General features: G+C 35.2%; 1 protein-coding gene across 4 annotated transcripts in view; it reads left to right on the forward strand.

Moving 5' to 3' along the window:
• The window catches only part of SCHIP1 (schwannomin interacting protein 1), a 258,184-nt gene that overhangs the window by 230,621 nt on the left and 6,282 nt on the right, over positions 1–21,281 (forward strand). For 3 of the 4 annotated variants that reach the window (XM_053710098.1, XM_053710099.1, XM_053710100.1), the window contains 5 exons: positions 3,773–3,891; positions 11,022–11,139; positions 14,978–15,175; positions 17,957–18,080; positions 20,445–20,538. In XM_053710098.1, coding sequence (XP_053566073.1) covers positions 3,773–3,891; positions 11,022–11,139; positions 14,978–15,175; positions 17,957–18,080; positions 20,445–20,538 — 653 coding nt within the window. Of the gene's footprint in view, positions 1–3,772; positions 3,896–11,021; positions 11,140–14,977; positions 15,176–17,956; positions 18,081–20,444; positions 20,539–21,281 lie in introns of those variants that run through there. The other variant, XM_053710101.1, reaches the window with a different exon arrangement.

Below are 21,281 nucleotides of genomic sequence, written 5' to 3' on the forward strand. Positions count from 1 at the left end.
CAGGAAAGTTCTCCTCTGTGAAAAAGCACAACTGGACTAAAAGGTGGTGATTCGCCATAGAAAAGCCTCTTATCTGTTGTTCGTTCCTGGTTGAGCACTTCTCTCTGTAAAAATGCACTACAGTGTTGGTAAACGTTCCCCTTTGTATAAACAGATCTGGAATGTTAGTGATATTTTAGATGGAGTTTAATTCATCAGTTGTAATGAAGATAGAAGATGCGCTTTAACTTATTTTTTTAATGTAGTGGTGAAATTCAAATGCCCCGCGCTCCGGTCGCCCACTTCATAACTATTATTTTTTTTTGTGAGCTAAGAGTTTGAACTGTTCTCTAATCAGTGCTCTAGCTACAAAAAAATAAAATAAAAGTTGTGTGAGTGCCGTATGGCTAAAGCGCCGATTTGGAGCACAGTTAAGACTTTTAGCTCAGAAAAAAAGATATTAGTTTTTAAGTGGGCGGTCGGAGCATGGGGTATTCAAATTTCAGTGCTGTATTATAAAGTAAGTTACAGGGTATTTGAATTTCAGTGCTGTATTATAAAGTAAGTTACAGGGTATTTGCATTTCAGTGCTGTATTATAAAGTAAGTTACAGGGTATTTGAATTTCAGTGCTGTATTATAAAGTAAGTTACAGGGTATTTGAATTTCAGTGCTGTATTATAAAGTAAGTTACGGGGTATTTGAATTTCAGTGCTGTATTATAAAGTAAGTTACAGGGTATTTGAATTTCAGTGCTGTATTATAAAGTAAGTTACGGGGTATTTGAATTTCAGTGCTATATATTATAAAGTAAGTTACAGGGTATTTGAATTTCAGTGCTGTATTATAAAGTAGGTTACGGGGTATTTGAATTTCAGTGCTGTATTATAAAGTAAATTACAGAGTATTTGAATTTCAGTGCTGTATTATAAAGTAAGTTACTGGGTATTTGAATTTCAGTGCTGTATTATAAAGTAAGTTACAGGATATTTGAATTTAAGTGCTGTATTATAAAGTAGGTTACGGGGTATTTGAATTTCAGTGCTGTATTATAAAGTAAATTACAGAGTATTTGAATTTCAGTGCTGTATTATAAAGTAAGTTACGGGGTATTTGAATTTCAGTGCTGTATTATAAAGTAAGTTACGGGGTATTTGAATTTCAGTGCTGTATTATAAAGTAGGTTACGGGGTATTTGAATTTCAGTGCTGTATTATAAAGTAAGTTAAGGGGTATTTGAATTTCAGTGCTGTATTATAAAGTAAGTTACAGGGTATTTGAATTTCAGTGCTGTATTATAAAGTAAGTTACAGGGTATTTGAATTTCAGTGCTGTATTATAAAGTAGGTTACGGGGTATTTGAATTTCAGTGCTGTATTATAAAGTAAATTTCAGAGTATTTGAATTGCAGTGCTGTATTATAAAGTAAGTTACAGGGTATTTGAATTTCAGTGCTGTATTATAAAGTAGGTTACGGGGTATTTGAATTTCAGTGCTGTATTATAAAGTAAGTTACAGGGTATTTGAATTTCAGTGCTGTATTATAAAGTAAGTTATGGGGTATTTGAATTTCAGTGCTGTATTATAAAGTATGTTACGGGGTATTTGAATTTCAGTGCTGTATTATAAAGTAAGTTACGGGGTATTTGAATTTCAGTGCTGTATTATAAAGTAAGTTGCAGGGTATTGAATTTCAGTGCTGTATTATAAAGTAAGTTACAGGGTATTTGAATTTCAGTGCTGTATTAAAAAGTAAGTTACAGGGTATTTGAATTTCAGTGCTGTATTATAAAGTAAGTTACGGGGTATTTGAATTTCAGTGCTGTATTATAAAGTAAGTTACGGAGTATTTGAATTTCAGTGCTGTATTATAAAGTAAGTTACGGAGTATTTGAATTTCAGTGCTGTATTATAAAGTAAGTTACGGAGTATTTGAATTTCAGTACTGTATTATAAAGTAAGTTACGGAGTATTTGAATTTCAGTGCTGTATTATAAAGTAAGTTACGGAGTATTTGAATTTCAGTGCTGTATTATAAAGTAAGTTACGGAGTATTTGAATTTCAGTGCTGTATTATAAAGTAAGTTATGGAGTATTTGAATTTCAGTGCTGTATTATAAAGTAAGTTACGGAGTATTTGAATTTCAGTGCTGTATTATAAAGTAAGTTACGGAGTATTTGAATTTCAGTGTTGTATTATAAAGTAAGTTATGGAGTATTTGAATTTCAGTGCTGTATTATAAAGTAAGTTACGGAGTATTTGAATTTCAGTGCTGTATTATAAAGTAAGTTATGGAGTATTTGAATTTCAGTGCTGTATTATAAAGTAAGTTACGGAGTATTTGAATTTCAGTACTGTATTATAAAGTAAGTTATGGGGTTTTTGAATTTCAGTGCTGTATTATAAAGTAAGTTACAGCGCATCTTTATTACAACTGAAGAAATAAACTACATCTAAAATATCACTAACATTCCAGATCTGTTTATACAAAGGGGAAAGTAATTAGTTGCCAACATCCTGTGCACATTATAGCGAAAAAATGACATCCTCTAATTTGTTAAAACATGCAGTTTTAGCACTACTGAGCCTACAGGTCTATGTGTTTAACCCCTGGACAGGGGACAAACAAATAAAGTCATGGTCTGGAGCCAAAGTGAACATGAACAGCTGATTCTGAGTAGACAAAGCCCTGTGACTCAATCAGCGGCGGCAGTTGCACAACCCACCAAACACCGGCTGTGCATGTTTGGGGCCCGCAATCGTCTGTGTGGCATTTTAACTATGAGTTTAATCACTTTTTCAGGGGCCAGTAGTGCTACAATTACATGCTGTTAATTTTGCACTACAATATCCATTTTATCGGCTGAAATATCTGTAGAATGTTTGTACAGCCTAACAAGGTCACAATCACTATATTTATACAGCTTGTGAACCTATACATGCAGAGGCATATATATATATATTTATGTGTATATAACATTTTACAAATAACATTTCTTCAGAGTGGTGAACAATGCTATTTAAATTATTTTTAACACACCTTCAGCATTAGCGCACTTGGCCTTTGGATTAGCGAGAGGACAAGAGCCAGAGCAGACTCTTGTAGCCCACCGCATAGAAGTCTGTGGGGAAAAGGGCGATAGCACTACGGTACTATCTAACCTCCCGATGTTAGCGCTTTTGCTTGACTGGAAACGTTATACTTTCAATTTATAAGCGCAAGAATAGGAGCACAATTTATTTAACTAGACAGGTGTTAGCGCTCAATAGTGCCTATGTGTTTAAATCTAGCAAAGGGTTAATTACATAGATGAAGTCCTTTACCAGAGCTGCAAGCAATGAAAATTCCAAGCTGGGCACACGCAGTGATTGGCAGCTATGCACAACTGGCACTCTTGTTTGACTTGTTGCTCCTGGACAGAACTTTATCCCTGTGTTTAACCCCTTCTTTTAGGGGGTATAATCAGTAATGCAATGACTTGATTCTGTTAACCATTTTTACCATAATTTATTAGAAGAATCTTTTTAATTAATATTAATACTCTGAGAAGGAATGGAAGAAATAGTCTTTAAAAAGCTTTCCATCTGAACTGGAAAAGGCAAATGCAGTAGAATGGAAGAAAAATAAGGCTATATCCTGAACACAAATTATTTTCCAGTCAGTAATTACCTGCTATCAGATTGTGTGTTTTCTGGTGTTAGATGATGATATATTTCCATTTATTAGGTCATGCAGACTAGAGCATGCGTCTCTTACCTGCTTTATATCACCTATATTTTCATTGTTATTTAGGCTCAGAAGAATGAAAGGGAATCTATCAGACAGAAGCTGGCTCTTGGGAGTTTTTTTGATGATGGACCTGGACTTTATACCAGCTGTAGTAAAAGTGGGAAGCCCAGTCTTTCTTCCAGGTAAGTGTAACATGGACTGTGTATGACTTCCTTTGCATATTGTCTCTGGTAATAGATACAATGTGTGTGTGTATTGCATGATTCAGGTAGAACATGCAATTTACTTCCATTGTCAAACTGCAGTCTTTTTATGTGCACACTTTCTGAGGCACCAACTCCTACTAGGCATGTGCAATGTATGCAATTATTAGTCTTTGATTTGCTGATGACTATCACATGACAGAGGGGGCAGCAAAATGGAAAGATTTATAAATCGGTCTGAAAAATATCTAATGTTCATTTGAACTTCAGAATAAATTGTATTGCTACTTTATTTTTGGAAGTTTAGGGAACTTAAAGTGAAGGTAAAGTTAGCATGTTTAGATGTTTGCAAATGTAATTAGCCTAAAAAATAATGGTAGTTTAATTCATCAATTTCGTTAAATATCTATATTTACCGATTTATCCGCGTTTTCAAACTCTATTCTCCTCGTTCTGTAATCTGCCCGTTGTTTTGTTTTTTTTTTGGCAGCCAGGTCACGTTCTTCGAGTCCCCAATCATCTGTCTGGCTGTTAGGCGGCCGTCATTTGACGTCACTGCATTAGTATTCAGTCTGCGCATGCGTTAGATACACTTCCTGTATCTTATAAGCCGTGCTCGTTCCAGCTTAGCACATGCGCAAATCGCCTTCAGTCAAGCAACTCGCCCGAACGCAGTTTGTTTAGAAACATTTGGCAACAGTTTTTAGTTGCGCAGGCGCAATTAGAGGTTACGGCGTAATGTGCGCATGCACAAGCTTTCAGAAAATCGCGAACGCGCATTTACCATACGTATAGAGCGGGTGGCAACGCTCTATACGTAATACAACAAGAAACCAGGAACTAACTGGAGGGAGGAGCGATAATCGGCCGAACACATAAAGATAAAGTATTTATTTTATATTTATATATATCTAAATATGTGCTAAAAACTTAGCGATCTTGCTATATTTTGAGCAATTAACACACTACTGCTTTCAGTTGCAGAAAACTTTACCTTCACTTTAAGTGTTTACTGACTATTGACAGAATGTGTAAAGCCTTGACTGGTTTATAAACCACAAGTTTTACATTTATCAGGAGCTATAACATCAGCTTATCCTCTTAGCCTCTTGATGATTTATGCAGTGGTTTCCTGTTAGCTAATGACTGCACATAAAGTATCTGCATCCTACACAGGAAAAATATAACAGAAAGAAGTTTTAATTAATTTTCTCAATCTCATGAAGCTTAACCTTAAATATAAAATCAATTTTAGATCTAATGATTCTCAAATTTTCTAAATTTTAATTTTTAAGGTAGTTGATTTAAAAAAACAAACTACACAATAAAAAACACTATTATTGTTTTACAGTGCAGATAAATGTTTTATCTGTTTGTGGTTTCACACATAAACAGGCACTGTATGTACTTTTTCCTGATTTCCACATTTTCTGGTTTAGTAATGAGCAAGTGATTTGTTATAATGTTTTGGAAAGTTCTTCCTAAGCCAAATCTTTCAAAATTACATTTAAATAATATTTATAAAGTTTGGCAAAATTATTTCAAATGAAGTACACACACCAGGAGCCATGCAGTAGTTTATATATAGATATATGTAGAAGAAACCAAAAAGATTGGAATCAGAAGTAGCTGAGACATCCTGGAATTTGCTAAGCCTTGTTCAAAAATATCACCATAGTGCCAAACATAGCTTGTCAGTGCAACTGGGTTATAGCAGCATTTTTTCCTATTTATATGTATAGGGTAGCAAAACAATGTTGTGTACCATCATGCCACCTAGTGGAATATTAGGAGAATACAGGCTGGTCAGAAAAAAAAAAGATATTCTTGTGAAATAAGGTAAGTTGTTACCATATAGCTGTCTTGGTTCTTCTGGAATACTTATAGCCAAACATCAAATTAAATAAATCCTCTACACTTTTTCTTTTCTTTTGTCATATTTTCATGCATAAAAATCACATTTTTTAACAGTTTATCCTTCCCAATATGGAAGGGGAAAACAATTTCTCTTTCTTTTTATATCAAGAAGACATCCTCAAAAATCCTGCTGTCATAAAGATGTTTACCCTCACATAATCTGTATCATTAAAAGGGTAGATTATTTGCCTTTGTCTTTCAAGGGGAAGAACCTTGATGTAACGTTCCCAATTGATATAATCACTTTCTTATGCTTGTGATGTATTATTCAATTTCCACAAGTAATGATTTCCTACATAGACAGACAGACTGATAGATAATGTATTTGTAACTAAAATGATTAATTAGACCAGTGTTTATTTTGGTTTGTTTATGGTTTCCTCCATTTAAACAAACTCAAGGGTCCCTCCCTCTTGTTAGCTGTGTAATGGAAAACCTTTTTTTTTAAATAAAAAAAAAACACCCTTGTAATTCCCTAGCTGATTATGGGGATAGTGAAGCTCATTGTTTTCCAATACAATCATCAACATTTTCCACAGCTATAATTTGTTAAAGGGACATGGAAAACATATTTTCTTTCTTTCATGATTTAGATAAAGCATACAATTTTAAACAACTTTCAAATTTACTTCTATTATGAATTTTGTTTTGTTCTCTTGGTATCCCTTGTAGAAGGAGCAGCAATGCACTACTGGGAGCTAGCTGCACACATCAGGTGAAATAATGACAAGAGACATGTATGTGCAGCCACCAATCAGCAGCTAGCTCCAAGTACTGACTTGCTGCTCCTAAACCTACCGAAGGTATTCTTTTCAGCAAAATTAGATAATCAAAGTAAATTGGGAAGTTGTGTTAAATGGCATGTTCTATGTGAATCATGAATCTATGGGTTCCATATCCCTTTAACTAGGCTGTCTCTAAAGTCAGATATCCATATATCTATTTTGCTCTTTAATCAAATGCTCACAAGTTAGCATGTAAACTTATTAAAGGGACATAGACGTGCAATAAGAACAGCCTGTAATATCTTATAACATTTACAAATTGCAGTATTGTTTGCTTATAGGAATGGCTTTAAACAGAATACACTGCCAATCCTAAGGTGACCACGGAGGGTGATTGGCAGATACCCACGTATGCCGCTCATGATTGGCTGTCATCCTGTTTTTAGCTAGTGCTTTTCTGCTCTAGAACTGAGTGTAATTGTCTGTTTAACCCTTTGCAGGAATGAAAAACATGCAAAATGTATGCAACCAGTAGTCTGAAGTGCTCTAACGTATTAAAGCATTTTCTTGTTGCACTTTTATGTAACTTTAAATATTGTTTTGTTTGTTTTGAAAATGGTTGAGGTAAAGTTGTCTAAACTCAACTGCTCAAGAATCAATTACAATGTATCCACAAACATGAAAAAATGGTTTTATTTATAACAGGAATGAGCATTTTCATAATACTGTCTTTGGTATGTGACAAAGGTCTGTTAACAACATTTTATTTTATTACTAGTCCTAAAGCCTGTGTACACAGGCCATTTTCTGCAGTGCATCGGTCCCGCCCACCCAGCCGCTCCCGCCAGGCTATGCTCCGCTCCCGCCCACCCTCTCTGCTGTCTGATCCTCACGGCGGTCACTGCTGATCCTTCCTTAATGATCCTATGTTTGTCTCACGCAGCAGTTTCTACTGCGCATGACTGCATCGGACAAACATACCTGGCCTTTTATCATATAGGTTTATTATTATTTGTTTTTGTAGGAACCCAATAGAGCAGGCAATTTTATGACCTTTTTAAATTTACTTCCATTATCAAACTGACTATGTTCTTTTGGTATCCTTTTTTAAAAGCATATGCAAATATGCTCAGAAGAAGTAATGCGCTACTGGGAGCTAGCTGATCTACTGCACATGCATTCCTCTTGTCATTGGCTCACCAGAGGCTTTCAGCTAAGTTCCAGCAGTGTGTTGTGGCTCTGGAGCTGGTTTTGCAGGCGTTAAACACATTAAAGGGATACTGAACCCAATTTTTTTCTTTAGTGATTCAGATTGAGCATGCAATTTTAAGCAACTTTCTAATTTAGTCCTATTATCAATTTTCTTCATTCTCTTGCTATCTTTATTTTAAAAATAAGGCATCAAAGCTATTTTTGGTTCAGTGCCCCGGACAGCACTTGTTTATTGGTGGGTGAATTTATCCACCAATCAGCAAGAACAACCCAGGTTGTTCAGCAAAAATGGGCCAGCGCCTAAACTTACATTTCTGCTTTTCAAATAAAGATACCAAGAGAATGAAGAATAGTGATAATAGGAGTAAATTAGAAAGTTGCTTAAAATTGTATGCTCTATCTGAATCACAAAATAAAAAATTTGGGTTCAGTGTCCCTTTAATTAAGCTAGCAGCAGTGCAATAATAAAGGCTGTAACATGTTAGAGCAGTTTGCACTTGTATGTGCAGATGATACAGCGTGTGTGTCTATTAACTCTATTTTCATCTATTTCACAGCATTTAAGAGCGCTTCACATTTAGATACGGTGCTGCTGTTGCAAATTACAATTGATTGCTTGTGTTTGTGTCATCCTGCCATAGGGAGCTATTGTCTCTGCATTTGCCAGTATTTCTATTTGACTACACCTGCTTGTTGCCCCTGGGACTGCTGTAATTAGTAATTGTTTATTGAAGTGACTCATTAAAGTGATGCTGACCCTAGATACATGAGAGCCTGGTTGTGTTTTGTTAGCAGAGCATGCTGGGAGACATGAGCAGACCTCCATTTTTATCTTCTATGTTTCCATCTCTTTACTGTATTGTGCCTTTTTTGGCAGCTCTGTTATTTTACAATTTGTTTCTGGGTTAGGTGGATGAGTAAGGAAAGAGACAATTATAAGGATGAAGCTATTTTGAGTATTTTTGCCCTCATTTTGCAGCACAGGCCACAGATAGTATTAGGTGTAATCAATCCTTGCCAAACAGTCACAACACAGCTGCACAGCAGAATAAAATGACATTTTGTCTTTCAGCAGGGTTATGTTATAAAGCCGGTGATATTTCTGGCCTGATGTGTCTCCGGTCTAGGGATGTGCATTTGGTAATTTGTCAGCAAACAAATGTCTTCTTGTTAAAGCGCAACACAATAATATCTGTGCAAATTCAGATCTTAGTAAAAAATCCAGCCCTGGAAAGAGACGAATGCCGCTGACAGCTACAAATCTTCGCCCTTTGTTTTCTGCCGAATGACCGGAATGCACAGGCCTCTCCGCTCTCTCCCTCAGCTTTTACTTCTCTGCACCTGCAACATCAAGGGCACAGCACCTAAGTTCCTCGTTATGTGTGCAGCCTCGCTGTGCATGCGTGTGTGAGACCACAAATCAGAGATCCCTAGTCTTTAGTGTAACTAGAGGTGTAACATACAGTATGTAGCCCATTTTATCAGCATGTTCAGTAGCTGGCACTAGGGCACACCATGACTCCCATTATCTTAATGCCTTATATTGATAGAATCAATTATTATATTTCTGGTTGGTAAAAGCTGTTAGTCACCAGTCATAGAGTGGGTGGCAGTTATTGACATCAGATGCCATTATGGCTCATGCTGTCAGTTCAGCTAAGTTTATCAGGCTGAGCTGAGATAATCTGTTTCCCATGTAACTCGTAGGATTGAGAACCAGTGAGGATTCCTGAGCTATTATTGGTAGATTATAATACCTTTAAATGGACCAACATTTTCATAAACTGAGATTGTATATTTCATAAGCTTTCAAGACCTTGATGGTCCCTTCTTTAGATACAAATCTTGAAGAATAAAACTCCTTGATTTGTGAATATGTTAGTTCATTAAAAGGTTTTACAATCAACAAAAAACAATATTTTCTGTTGCAGTGCTTCATAATTCCAGCCTTTGAACTCTCAACGGGCCAGAGTTTTATGATATCTGAACTAGAGTGCAGGTTAAATAATCAGCTAATCAGCAACCATGGTTACTGACCTGCTCTCACCCACCAGCTGATTATTTCTTTAGGTTAATCAGCTGGTGGGTGATCGCATGTCAGTAACCATGGTTAATGATCAGCTGATTATTTCACCTGTGCTCTAGTTCAGATCTTGTGAAACTCTGGCCTGTTGGGGGTCCTGAGGACTAGAATTAAAAAGCACTGGTCTATAGGACAAATACAGAAATAACAGACGATAAAGAAAAGCAGTCAGACTTACATTTAAAGGAATCCTAACTACTAAATACATTTAATGCACCTCCCACTAATCATGGGTGCTGCCATTATGGAACCTAGGTTATATTGCAGGTATATGAAGGAGAGTTACTGCACATGTGCAAACAAGACAGCATTGGAGACAGGGAATAACCTCAATACTATGCTTATAAAATGTGTTTTATGTCCCTTTAAAGTAACAAATTAAAAAATGTATTTTTACAGTCAGCATTTTATACCTGGGTGTAGATGTGGTTTTCCGGCAGGCATTCGGAGCAGATGTAGTTTTCCGGCAGGCATTCGGAGCAGATGTGGTTTTGGTATCTGAGTTATTCCGTGTTTTTTAATTGTTCTGTATAAGGCATTGGCATATTTTGTAGACCTATTGACAATACATACTTACATCTATGCATAAGGAGATGAAACACTAATCACTTAACGCTTACAATCTGAATCTGTTGTTGTTGCACCCTGGTGATGTATGTCCATAAAACGGTTGGGTCATGTGATGGTACAATGGGCTTGGGGCATTCTGCACCCTATATGTATTTTGAACCTTCGGTCAGTTTATGTATATAATCCATAGATCTGTCAAGGGCAGGTCTCCCCAACTCTTCTCCTCAGTGCCCATTACAAGGACAGATTCTTTTAGGACTACCTTGATTGAGAATGCTTTAGATAACCATTGTTACCAAGCAGCTGATTTTATCAGCTCTTCAGTCATTATGGAAAATGCAGACTGTTAGTGGTTCCTGTGGACTGTGGTTTGGAATCCCTGCTGTAGGACATCAAACAATAATTAATCTTGATTAATTTGAACAGGGGCCAGTTTTACACACAGAGAGATGTGTCTAATCACTTACCTTCTGCAAACCAGATTCTGCGGGTAGCAAGTAAATGATATTGTGTTATTTGTACACTCTTAATAGCTCATGCCTTAAGCATTGATTCATTTATATTTTAGAAGTATTTTAATGATACAACCTCTCTTTATCCAGGCTCCAAAGTGGGATGAACTTGCAGATTTGCTTTGTTAATGACAGTGGTAGTGACAAGGACAGTGATGCTGATGATAGTAAAACTGAAACCAGTTTGGACACTCCTTTGTCTCCAATGGTAAGTATATATTTCCTGTACCATAACACATTACTTGCCACTCTGACAGTAGGTATCCTAAATCTTTCAGTGTAATTCAGAATTGCCTTAAGTGCACCCTCTTGTGGCCAAAACAAGAAACAACTTAAATCTATCTGGTTAGATTTACATTACAAGCAGCACAGCACGTATACTTACTAGAGAGATCCCTCAAACCCATATCTGCAGTGAGACCCCAATTAGTATGTGCCCTCAATGTAAGCTTCTTTGCCTAAACGGACATTGTATGATCATGCACAAAAAAGAGCAGCAATAAAACATATTGAAAATATATTTTTCTTGCTTGATGAAATATTATGTAAAATATGCTTAGATTTAACTTTAAACTAATACAGAAATATCAGTGTGCTTCTATAAGGCAATAGTTGAATTACCTGGGATTATAGCTGGAACCAGTCATGCAGGAAATTAACATCTTTCAGTTTCCAGGAAAACTGTAGAATTAATCGTAGAAAAGCCAGGGGTCAAAACCAGAGGAGCAGTCCAGAACCAGGTGTTTAAAGGGACATGAAACCCAAAAAATGTCTTCATATTTGAGACAGAGTATGACATTTAAAACATCCAATTGTTATTATTATTATTTTTATTTTTTTCATTCTCTTGGTATCCTTTCTTGAAAAGAATACCTATGCAGTCTTAGGAGCAAGAATGCATTACTGGGAGCTAGCTGCTAATTGATGGGTGTACACATATGCCTCTTGTTATTAGCTTGCCCAATGTGTTCAGCTAGCTTCTAGAAATGTTCATCTAGCTTCCAGTAGTACATTGTGCTCCTTCAACAAATGATAACAAGAGAACAAAGCAAATGTTATAATAGACGTAAATTATAAAGTTGTTTAAATGTGTATGCTCTAACTGAATCGTGAAAGAAAAAAAATGGGTTTCCTATCCCTTGTAGTGGGATGATACAGATACGCAAGTTCAGGGGGAAGTTCAAGGTAAAAAAATCTGTCCTAGAAGTTTGTATCTCAGTAGATGGGTAAAGAGGTAGCGTGGTCCAAACTAATTAGCAGGGTCAGGATAACAGGTCAGGAGCAGGTAAACTTTGGTCTCCATAGTACAATAACCAAACTCTGAATGGGAGTCTGAGAGGGCCCTTTAACACCTCCTATTCAGTCTTGGCACCAAAGACAAGGCCATAGGTCATTTCCACAAGAAGACATAAAAGGAAGCGCAAACTAGCACACAATACTTTACTAAAAGTCCAAGAGACAGCATCAACAAATCCAGGGAGCCAGCCAGTGTTCCTGGCTCTTCTTGATCAATATGGCACGGCTCTGGAGGAACTTAAAGGGACACTAAACCCAAAATGTTTCTTTCATGATTCAGAAAGATAATACAAATTTAAACAACTTTCCAGTTTACTTCTATTGTTTATTTTGCTTCATTCTTTAGATATCCTTAGTTGAAGAAAAAGCAATGCACATGGGTGAGCCAATCACATGAGGCTTCTAAGTGCAGCAACCAATCAGCAGCTACTGAGCCTATCTAGATATGCTTTTCAGCAAAGAATATCAAGAAAATAAAACAAGTTAGATAATAGTAGTAAATTAGAACGTTGTTTAAAATTGCATTCTCTTTCTATATTATGAAAGAATGTCCCTTTAAATGCTTTACAACTTCCTACTAATACTCTCTAGCTAGTAACAACATTCCCTACAACTCTATATTTTGTAAGTGAACCAAAAAAAAGAATTCAATGTCTGTTTAACCCCCTTGGTTGTGTTATTTGGTAGCCAGATATTTAAGAGGAGGTTTTAAATCCATCTGTGCATCTTCTCATTATCTCTATTACAGCACACAGATTAAAAAAGGGAGAGAAGATTACAACAATGTCTGGATTGATTTAACCAGCTATTCCTGGGGTAAATCAAGATGATCATAGGCATCTTTTTTTGTTTGCCTAATCTCAAACTTCTATAGGCACCTATAAACATCCACATGCATATCTACACAGGCACTCAGTGACATTCACATGCTCATATGCACAACTACCCATAGACATTCACATGCACACACAGGCATCCATAGAAATTAACATGCAGATCCACACATGTGCGCGTGCACACAGGCTCCCATAGTCATTTACATGTCCACACACAGGCACCCATAGATTTCCACATGCGCGTGCGCGGGCACACACACACAAACATCTACATGGACAATCAAGTATAAAAAACATAAACAACAGCAATCACATACTGTACACTCAGATAGAAGCTTTGGAGTAAAATATTTTAGAAGGGTCATTATAATGCCAGCAGCTTTTGAATTAGAGTGAACTGGTGATCGGATTAATATCTGTTTTCCAACTGGAATTCGGATACATCTTCACAATGTTTTTCCTCTTGGAATTGACTTAAATAAAGATACAGTAATGCAGAATGCACTATCCCCCTGGGCTTTCCAAATTTCCTTTTAATATATACACCAGCTAAATAATTTAAAATATTTTAAAAATGTTTACAGAGCACTATGTGTAGAAAGACTCAAAAAAGTACCTTAAATGCACTCTAAATAAACCCAATATTTGTTAATTGGTCACTTTAAGCAATACTAGTATGAACAAAATACAAGTTGCTTTGTGAACAAAGTGTAGAAGCTCCCAGCAAGTCAAGGCAATTTTTAAGATATTGTTTCATTCATTTTGATACCAGGGCAACTTATTTTGTATGGATAAAATGTTAAAAGTACACATGTTCTGTAAAAAACACCATACCTTAGTAAACTGGTACCGTTATAAGGCAAAGGCAAAACTTAGTAATTATTTCTTATGAACAACAAATAATAAGAGTAAAGTCCTTTCTGCCATAAGGGAGATTGGTACAAGGTAGAAATGTCTATCCATGTAATGAAACAACCTATTTATGTTATTATAATATTGTACAGGTATATTTGATAACAATATATTATTGCCCAATCACATTGTAGTCACCCAGTTACATTAAATAACTAGTACTTATTTTCTTAGGGTTGTGTATTTAGTGGTACTTGGTGTCTGTCAATCAACTTGACAGGTTTAGAGCAGAAACATTGATTTTGCAAGTTCAGCCATAAATACCTACAAACTGATTATTAAATTCAATACACACCACTTTACAGCTAAATAGGGATACACAGATGTGTACTTTGATGATGATGTTCCAGAACCATGCAGCATATTACCCAGAGTTTACAGAGCACAGACATTAACCCCTGAGACGCCTGCAACTATCACCATCATAGATAGTAATAGAGCAGCTTTTCACAAGCACTGCAACTTAAACTATAGGTTCATCTGGCATTGTCTAAACTAGAAAATATCACATCTCTGTGTAAAAAAGGAAGCTCACCAGAGTTAGTGCTATGTTAGCAGTTATACTTCAGCTGCTCTTTGTACTGTCATCTGCATGGTGAAAAAAACTCCAGCCAATTTGCAGAATCATTGCTTAGTTCACATTTTGTTTTACTGTAATGCCCTGGGGTTTCATCGTAACCTTGCAAGATTTATTTGTAATTATCCTCAAACTGAGGAAGGTCGAATGACCGCTGCTTCTTACATTGGGGGAAGCAGACTTACATGTGCGGACCTGTCCCGCTGCTTAGTACATAAAGCCCATAGTGTTTACTGTCCCTTTAACTCCATGGCTTACTCATACTTTGCAATAAGCATTAATTCAAATTCTCTCACCCATAAGACCAGTGTATTATTACATTAGAATGTTACCATTCAATTCCTTAAATAACAATCTTTTTGTTCACATTTACTCTCTGCACATTGTCTCTTCTCTGTTCAACGCTCTTTATTCTCTTTCTACAGAGCAAACAAAGCTCTTCCTACTCAGACAGAGATACTACGGAAGAGGAATCTGAAGCTTTTGAAGATATGGATTTTATCACCAGACAAAAGAAACTGCAAGCAGAAGCTAAAATGGCTCTGGCTATGGTAAAGCCCATGGCCAAAATGCAAGTGGAAATTGAGAAACAAAACAGGAAAAAATCTCCTGTAGCAGATCTGGTAAGTGTGAAATGTAAACTATATTTATTTATTATTGTTAGCTTGGTAAATGTTTATAGTCAAGGGTTAAAATATAGGACCCATTTATTAATTGCTGCAGGCAGCGCACACTGTACATCTGCTGCCCACTTTTTAACATTTCTTATTTTTTTATTATTACAACACTGTGATTTTGTACAGTTTTAAGATCATAATTTTATTGTCAAAAAAAATCAAATTAAAGGGACATGAAAACACATTCAGCTAGATTACGAGTTCTGCGTTAGCCTTAAAAAGCAGCGTTGAGAGGTCCCAACGCTGCTTTTTGACGACCGCTGGTATTACGAGTCTGGCAGGTACAGGTGTACTGCTCACTTTTCTTCCGCCACTCGAGGCTACCGCAAATCCCCTTACGTCAATTGCGTATCCTATCTTTTCTATGGGACTTGCCTAACGCCGGTATTACGAGTCTTGGAAGAAGTGAGCGGTAGACCCTCTCCTGTCAAGACTCCTACCGCGTTTAAAAGTCAGTAGTTAAGAGTTTTATGGGCTAACGTCAGAACATAAAACTCTTAACTAAAGTGCTAAAAAATACACTAACACCCATAAACTACCTATTAACCCCTAAACCGAGGCCCCCCCACATCGCAAACACTATAATACATTTTTTTAACCCCTAATCTGCTGACCGGACATCGCCGGCACTTTAATAAATGTATTAACCCCTAAACCGCCACACTCCCTCCTCACAAACACTAGTTACATTTTATTAACACCTAATCTAACCTAACTAATAGTTACATTGTAGCTATTTTAGGATTTATTTTTATTTTACAGGCAACTTTGTATTTATTTTAACTAGGTACAATAGCTATTAAATAGTTATTAACTATTTAATAACTACATAGCTAACATAAATACAAATATACCTGTAATATAAACCCTAACCTAAGTTACAATTACACCTAACACTACTCTATAATTAAATGAATTACCTAAACTACCTACAATTAAATACAATTAAATTAAATAAACTAAATTATGAGAAAAAAAACAACACTAAAATACAGAAAATAAAAAAGAAATTAAAAATTTTTAAACTAATTACACCTAATCTAATCCCCCTAATAAAATAAAAAATCCCCCCAAAATAAAAAAAATTCCCTACCCTATACTAAATTACAAATAGCCCTTAAAATTGCCTTTTGCAGGGCAATGCCCCAAAGTAATCAGCTCTTTTACCTGTAAAAAAAGAAATACAATACCCCCCCCCAACATTACAACCCACCACCCAACCCTACTCTAAAACCCACCAAACCCCCCTTAAAAAACCTAACACTAACCCCCTGAAGATCACCCTACCTTGAGCTGTCTTCACCCAGCCGGGCACACGTGGTCGTCCAGAGGGGCAGAAGTCTTCATCCAGACAGCAGTAGGCTTCATCCAGGCGGCATCTTCTATCTTCATCCTTCCAGAGTGGAGGGGGTCCATCTTGAAGACATCCGACGCGGAGCATCCTCTTCTGTCAACAGCCGACGACTGAATAAAGGTTCCTTTAAGTGACGTCATCCAAGATGGCGTCCCTTGAATTCCGATTTGCTGATAGGATTCTATCAGCCAATCGGAATTAAGGTAGGAAAAATCCTATTGGCTGATGCAATCAGCCAATAGGATTGAAGTTCAATCCTATTGGCTGATCTAATCAGCCAATAGGATTGAGCTCGCATTCTATTGGCTGTTCCAATCAGCCAATAGAATGCAAGGTCAATCCTATTGGCTGATTGGATCAGTCAATCAGATTGAAGTTCAATCCGATTGGCTGATTGCATCAGCCAATAGGATTTTTCCTACCTTAATTCGGAATTCAAGGGATGCCATCTTGGATGACGTCACTTAAAGGAACCTTCATTCAGTCGTCGACCGTGGATAGAAGAGGATGCTCCGCGTCGGATGTCTTCAAGATGGACCCGCTCCGCTCCGGAAGGATGAAGATAGAAGTTTTTTACTTTACTGTCCCTTTAAAATGACAGGTATATTATCCTAAATGTTGGTGTTTTTGAAAGGGAACAAATTGTAAAAGTGGAAACCTGAAGAGTTTGATTAAAATATTTAAAGGGATGGGAAAGTCAAAATTAAACTTTCATGATTCACATAGAGCATGTCATTCTATTTTCAAATGTGCTTCATTCTCTTAGTATCCCTTGTTAAAAAAGAATACGCACATATCATAAACTAGTGGGAGCTGCTGCTGATTGGTGCCTGCACACATTTGTCTCTTGTGATTGGCTAACTAGATGTGTTCAGCTAGTTGCCAGTAGTGCAATGCTGTCCCTTCAGCAATGGATAGCAAGAGAATGAAGCAAATTTGATAATAGAAGTAATTTGCAAATTTGTTTAAAATGTTCTATCTGAATCATAAAATAAAATAGTGTGGTTTACTATCCCTTTAAGAAGTAACAACACACATGCTGCTGTTTACCAATAATTGCTTTGTTTTTTGCATTTTATTTTCATATTTTATATTTCTGAAAACTTAACTTATTCTCTAAATGTTCTTGATCTGCAAGGAAAATATTTTTATATGGGTCCCTGACCTAAAGAGATACTGATATTGATCTTTAAATAAAAACAGGGCAAGAGATTTGAAAACAAAAACAGCTCAGGAGTGAAAATATGAATTGACTTTTCTTTCCATGTAGCAATATCACCACCTAGTGGCTACATTCTGTATTATGTTTGCATAGGATTATCTGTTTAGCATTTTTGTACTAAAATAACCTTGAGTTTGTTTTTTATTCCTAGTTGCCACACATGCCTCATATTAGTGAATGCTTGATGAAGAGAAGCTTAAAGCCTACTGACCTGAGAGATATGACTATTGGGCAACTACAAGTCATAGTCAATGATCTCCACTCTCAAATAGAAAGTAAGTCATTTTTTGCTTTTCACATTTTGTTGTACAGGAAACTAAAGATCTGCCTATGATTCCTCCTCTTGATTCCAATGTAAATACAATAATACAGTTATAAATAGCAAATTTTGAACATAAGAAAGTGTTTTCCCTTTGAATAAAAAGCAATTGACCTACACTCTGGATAATATTTAATCCCTGAACACAGACAGCTATTGTATGTCTCAGACCCTCTGTTTGCACAATAGCAAGTCCCACCAGTGACATGTAGTGCCAGTCTAGTTATTGATTTCTAAGAAGAATAAATTAAATTCCCTGAAGACCATAACCTGCTATAAATGACTTCTGTATAGAACTCAATAGGTTGGCTAACTTGACTTACCCTTGTATAAACATTATATTACTTTGTCAGGTAGAAGACCGAAGAGTGCTGAACACTTCACATTGATTGTTTACTGTTTATTGCTGCTTACTCTGGATTCGTTTTTGCAGGAAAAAGTTAACCTATACTCTTTGTAAAATTATAATGTGGGAAAAGGGCAGTACTGTGTTAGCCAGGAGCACATTCACCATTTTTGTCTGCTATTCCTGTAATTTACATCTGAAAATGATGCTTACCCCTGAAATTAAGGCATCGTTCACACTTCTAAAGCTCCAATTTTTATTTATTTATTATTCATAAAAATTAAAATAATCCTCAAATTTGCTTTATTCTCTTGTTATTCTTTGTTGAAAGCTAAACCTAGGTAGGTTCATATGCTAATTTATTTGCCCTTGAAGGCCGCCTCTTTTCTCAGTGCATTTTGACAGTTTTTCACAGCTAGACAGCACAAGTTCACATGTGCCGTACAGATACCATTGTGCTCACTCCTGTTGAGTTATTTATGAGTTACCACTGGTTGGCTAAAATGCAAGTCTGTCAAAAGATCTGAAATATCTGAAATAAGGGGAGACTTAGATACAAGGTAATCACTGAGGTAAAAAGTATATTAATATAACTGTTAATTATGCAAAACTGGGGAATGGGTAATAAGGGGATTATATATATTCTTAAACAATAACAGTTCTGTCCCTTTAAGTAATAATGTTACACACAGGATTACCCCTTTAAAGAAAGTACTGATGCCTTTATTGTGTTAACATATAATTTACATATGTCTGTTTATGTGTATATATATATATAGTGGTATAATTTACATATGTCTGTTTATGTATATATATATATATATATATATATATATATATATATATATATACCGGTATATATATATATATATATATATATATATATATATATATATATAGTGGTATAATTTACATATATCTGTTTATGTGTGTGTATATATATATATAGTGGTATAATTTACATATGTCTGTTTATGTGTATATATATATATATATACCGGTATGTATATATATATATATATATATATATATATATATATATATATATATATATATATATATATATATATATATATATAGATAGTGGTATAATTTACATATGTCTGTTTATGTGTATATATATATATATATAGTGGTATAGTTTACATATGTCTGATTATGTATATATATATATATATATATATATATATATATATATATATATATATATATAGTGGTATAATTTACATATGTCTGTTTATGTGTGTGTGTGTGTATATATATATATATATATATATATATATATATAGTGGTATAATTTACATATGTCTGTTTATGTGTGTATATATATATATATATATATATATATAGTGGTATAATTTACATATGTCTGTTTATGTGTGTGTATATATATATATATATATATATATATATAGTGGTATAGTTTACATATGTCTGTTTATGTGTGTGTGTATATATATATATATAGTGGCATAATTTACATATGTCTGTTTATGTGTGTGTGTATATATATATATATATATATATATATATATAGATAGATAGATAGATAGATAGATATAGATTGATATATATATATATATAGTGGTATAATTTACATATGTCTGTTTATGTGTGTGTGTATATATATATATATATATATATATATATATATATATATATATAAACAGACATATGTAAATTATACCACTATATATATATATATATATATATATATATATACACACACACATAAACAGACATATGTAAATTATACATATAAAATGGTATCATTTATTTTTCTTAGGATGGCATTAGGCAGTGCTGCATTAAATTTTTCGGTGGATCTGTTTATATATGAAAGGAAGGTGCACAAACTGCTACAAATATTAAGAATTGTGTTTTACCTGTTTTTGGAATTTTTAATACATGATGAACAAGAAGATGCCAATCCTTTCAATAGGTTTTAGTTTGCTATTATTATTTTTTTAACAGGCTTGAATGAAGAATTAGTTCAGCTTCTACTTATCCGCGATGAATTGCACATGGAACAAGATGCAATGCTTGTTGATATTGAAGACTTGACTAGGTAAGAATTACACAAGCAATTAGCTCATTTATAGGTCTAGTTTACCTCAAACTCCACTAAGTTATAGACAATGAAACTTTCCAAATACTGAAACAGATTTTTAAATGTTCAAAATGTTAATCTGATCAATAATTTTACATTTAATGTCATAGTAAAAAGAACTAATAATTAATAAAATGATCATTGTTATAAACATAAATTCTTTAAAATATTATGGGCTAGATTACGAGTGGAGTGGTAATCTCTGCTCGACTTCGGCTCTTTGCACACGTCAGGTAGCGCACTTATTACAAGTTGAAGGTAAATGTCTTTTTCGCTTGCACCCTAGCTCAACACGCGCAAAGAGTAGAAGTTACAATATTGTGACCTTATTAACATACTCCTGATAGACTTCAATGGAGAGAGAAACGTGTAAAAATAACCTAACACTCATACTTGCATGCTAACTATACTCTCCATAAGCACCCTACTCTTATATCCCCTAACCCGCTGCATAACCCCCTGCAAAGTCCCTACTACACTATTAACCCCTAAACCAACACCCCCCACATCGCAATGTAACCCACTACACTATGAACTCCTAAACCACCACAACCCCTGCCTCAAAGTAACCCACTACACTATTAACCCCTAAACCGCCACAACCCCATATCACAAAGTAACCCACAACACTATTAACCCCTAAACCGCCACAACCCCCACCGCAAAGTAACCAACTACACTTCTAACCCCTAATCCACTGC

This window comes from Bombina bombina, chromosome 4, assembly GCF_027579735.1.
Source record: "Bombina bombina isolate aBomBom1 chromosome 4, aBomBom1.pri, whole genome shotgun sequence".
NCBI lineage: Eukaryota > Metazoa > Chordata > Amphibia > Anura > Bombinatoridae > Bombina > Bombina bombina.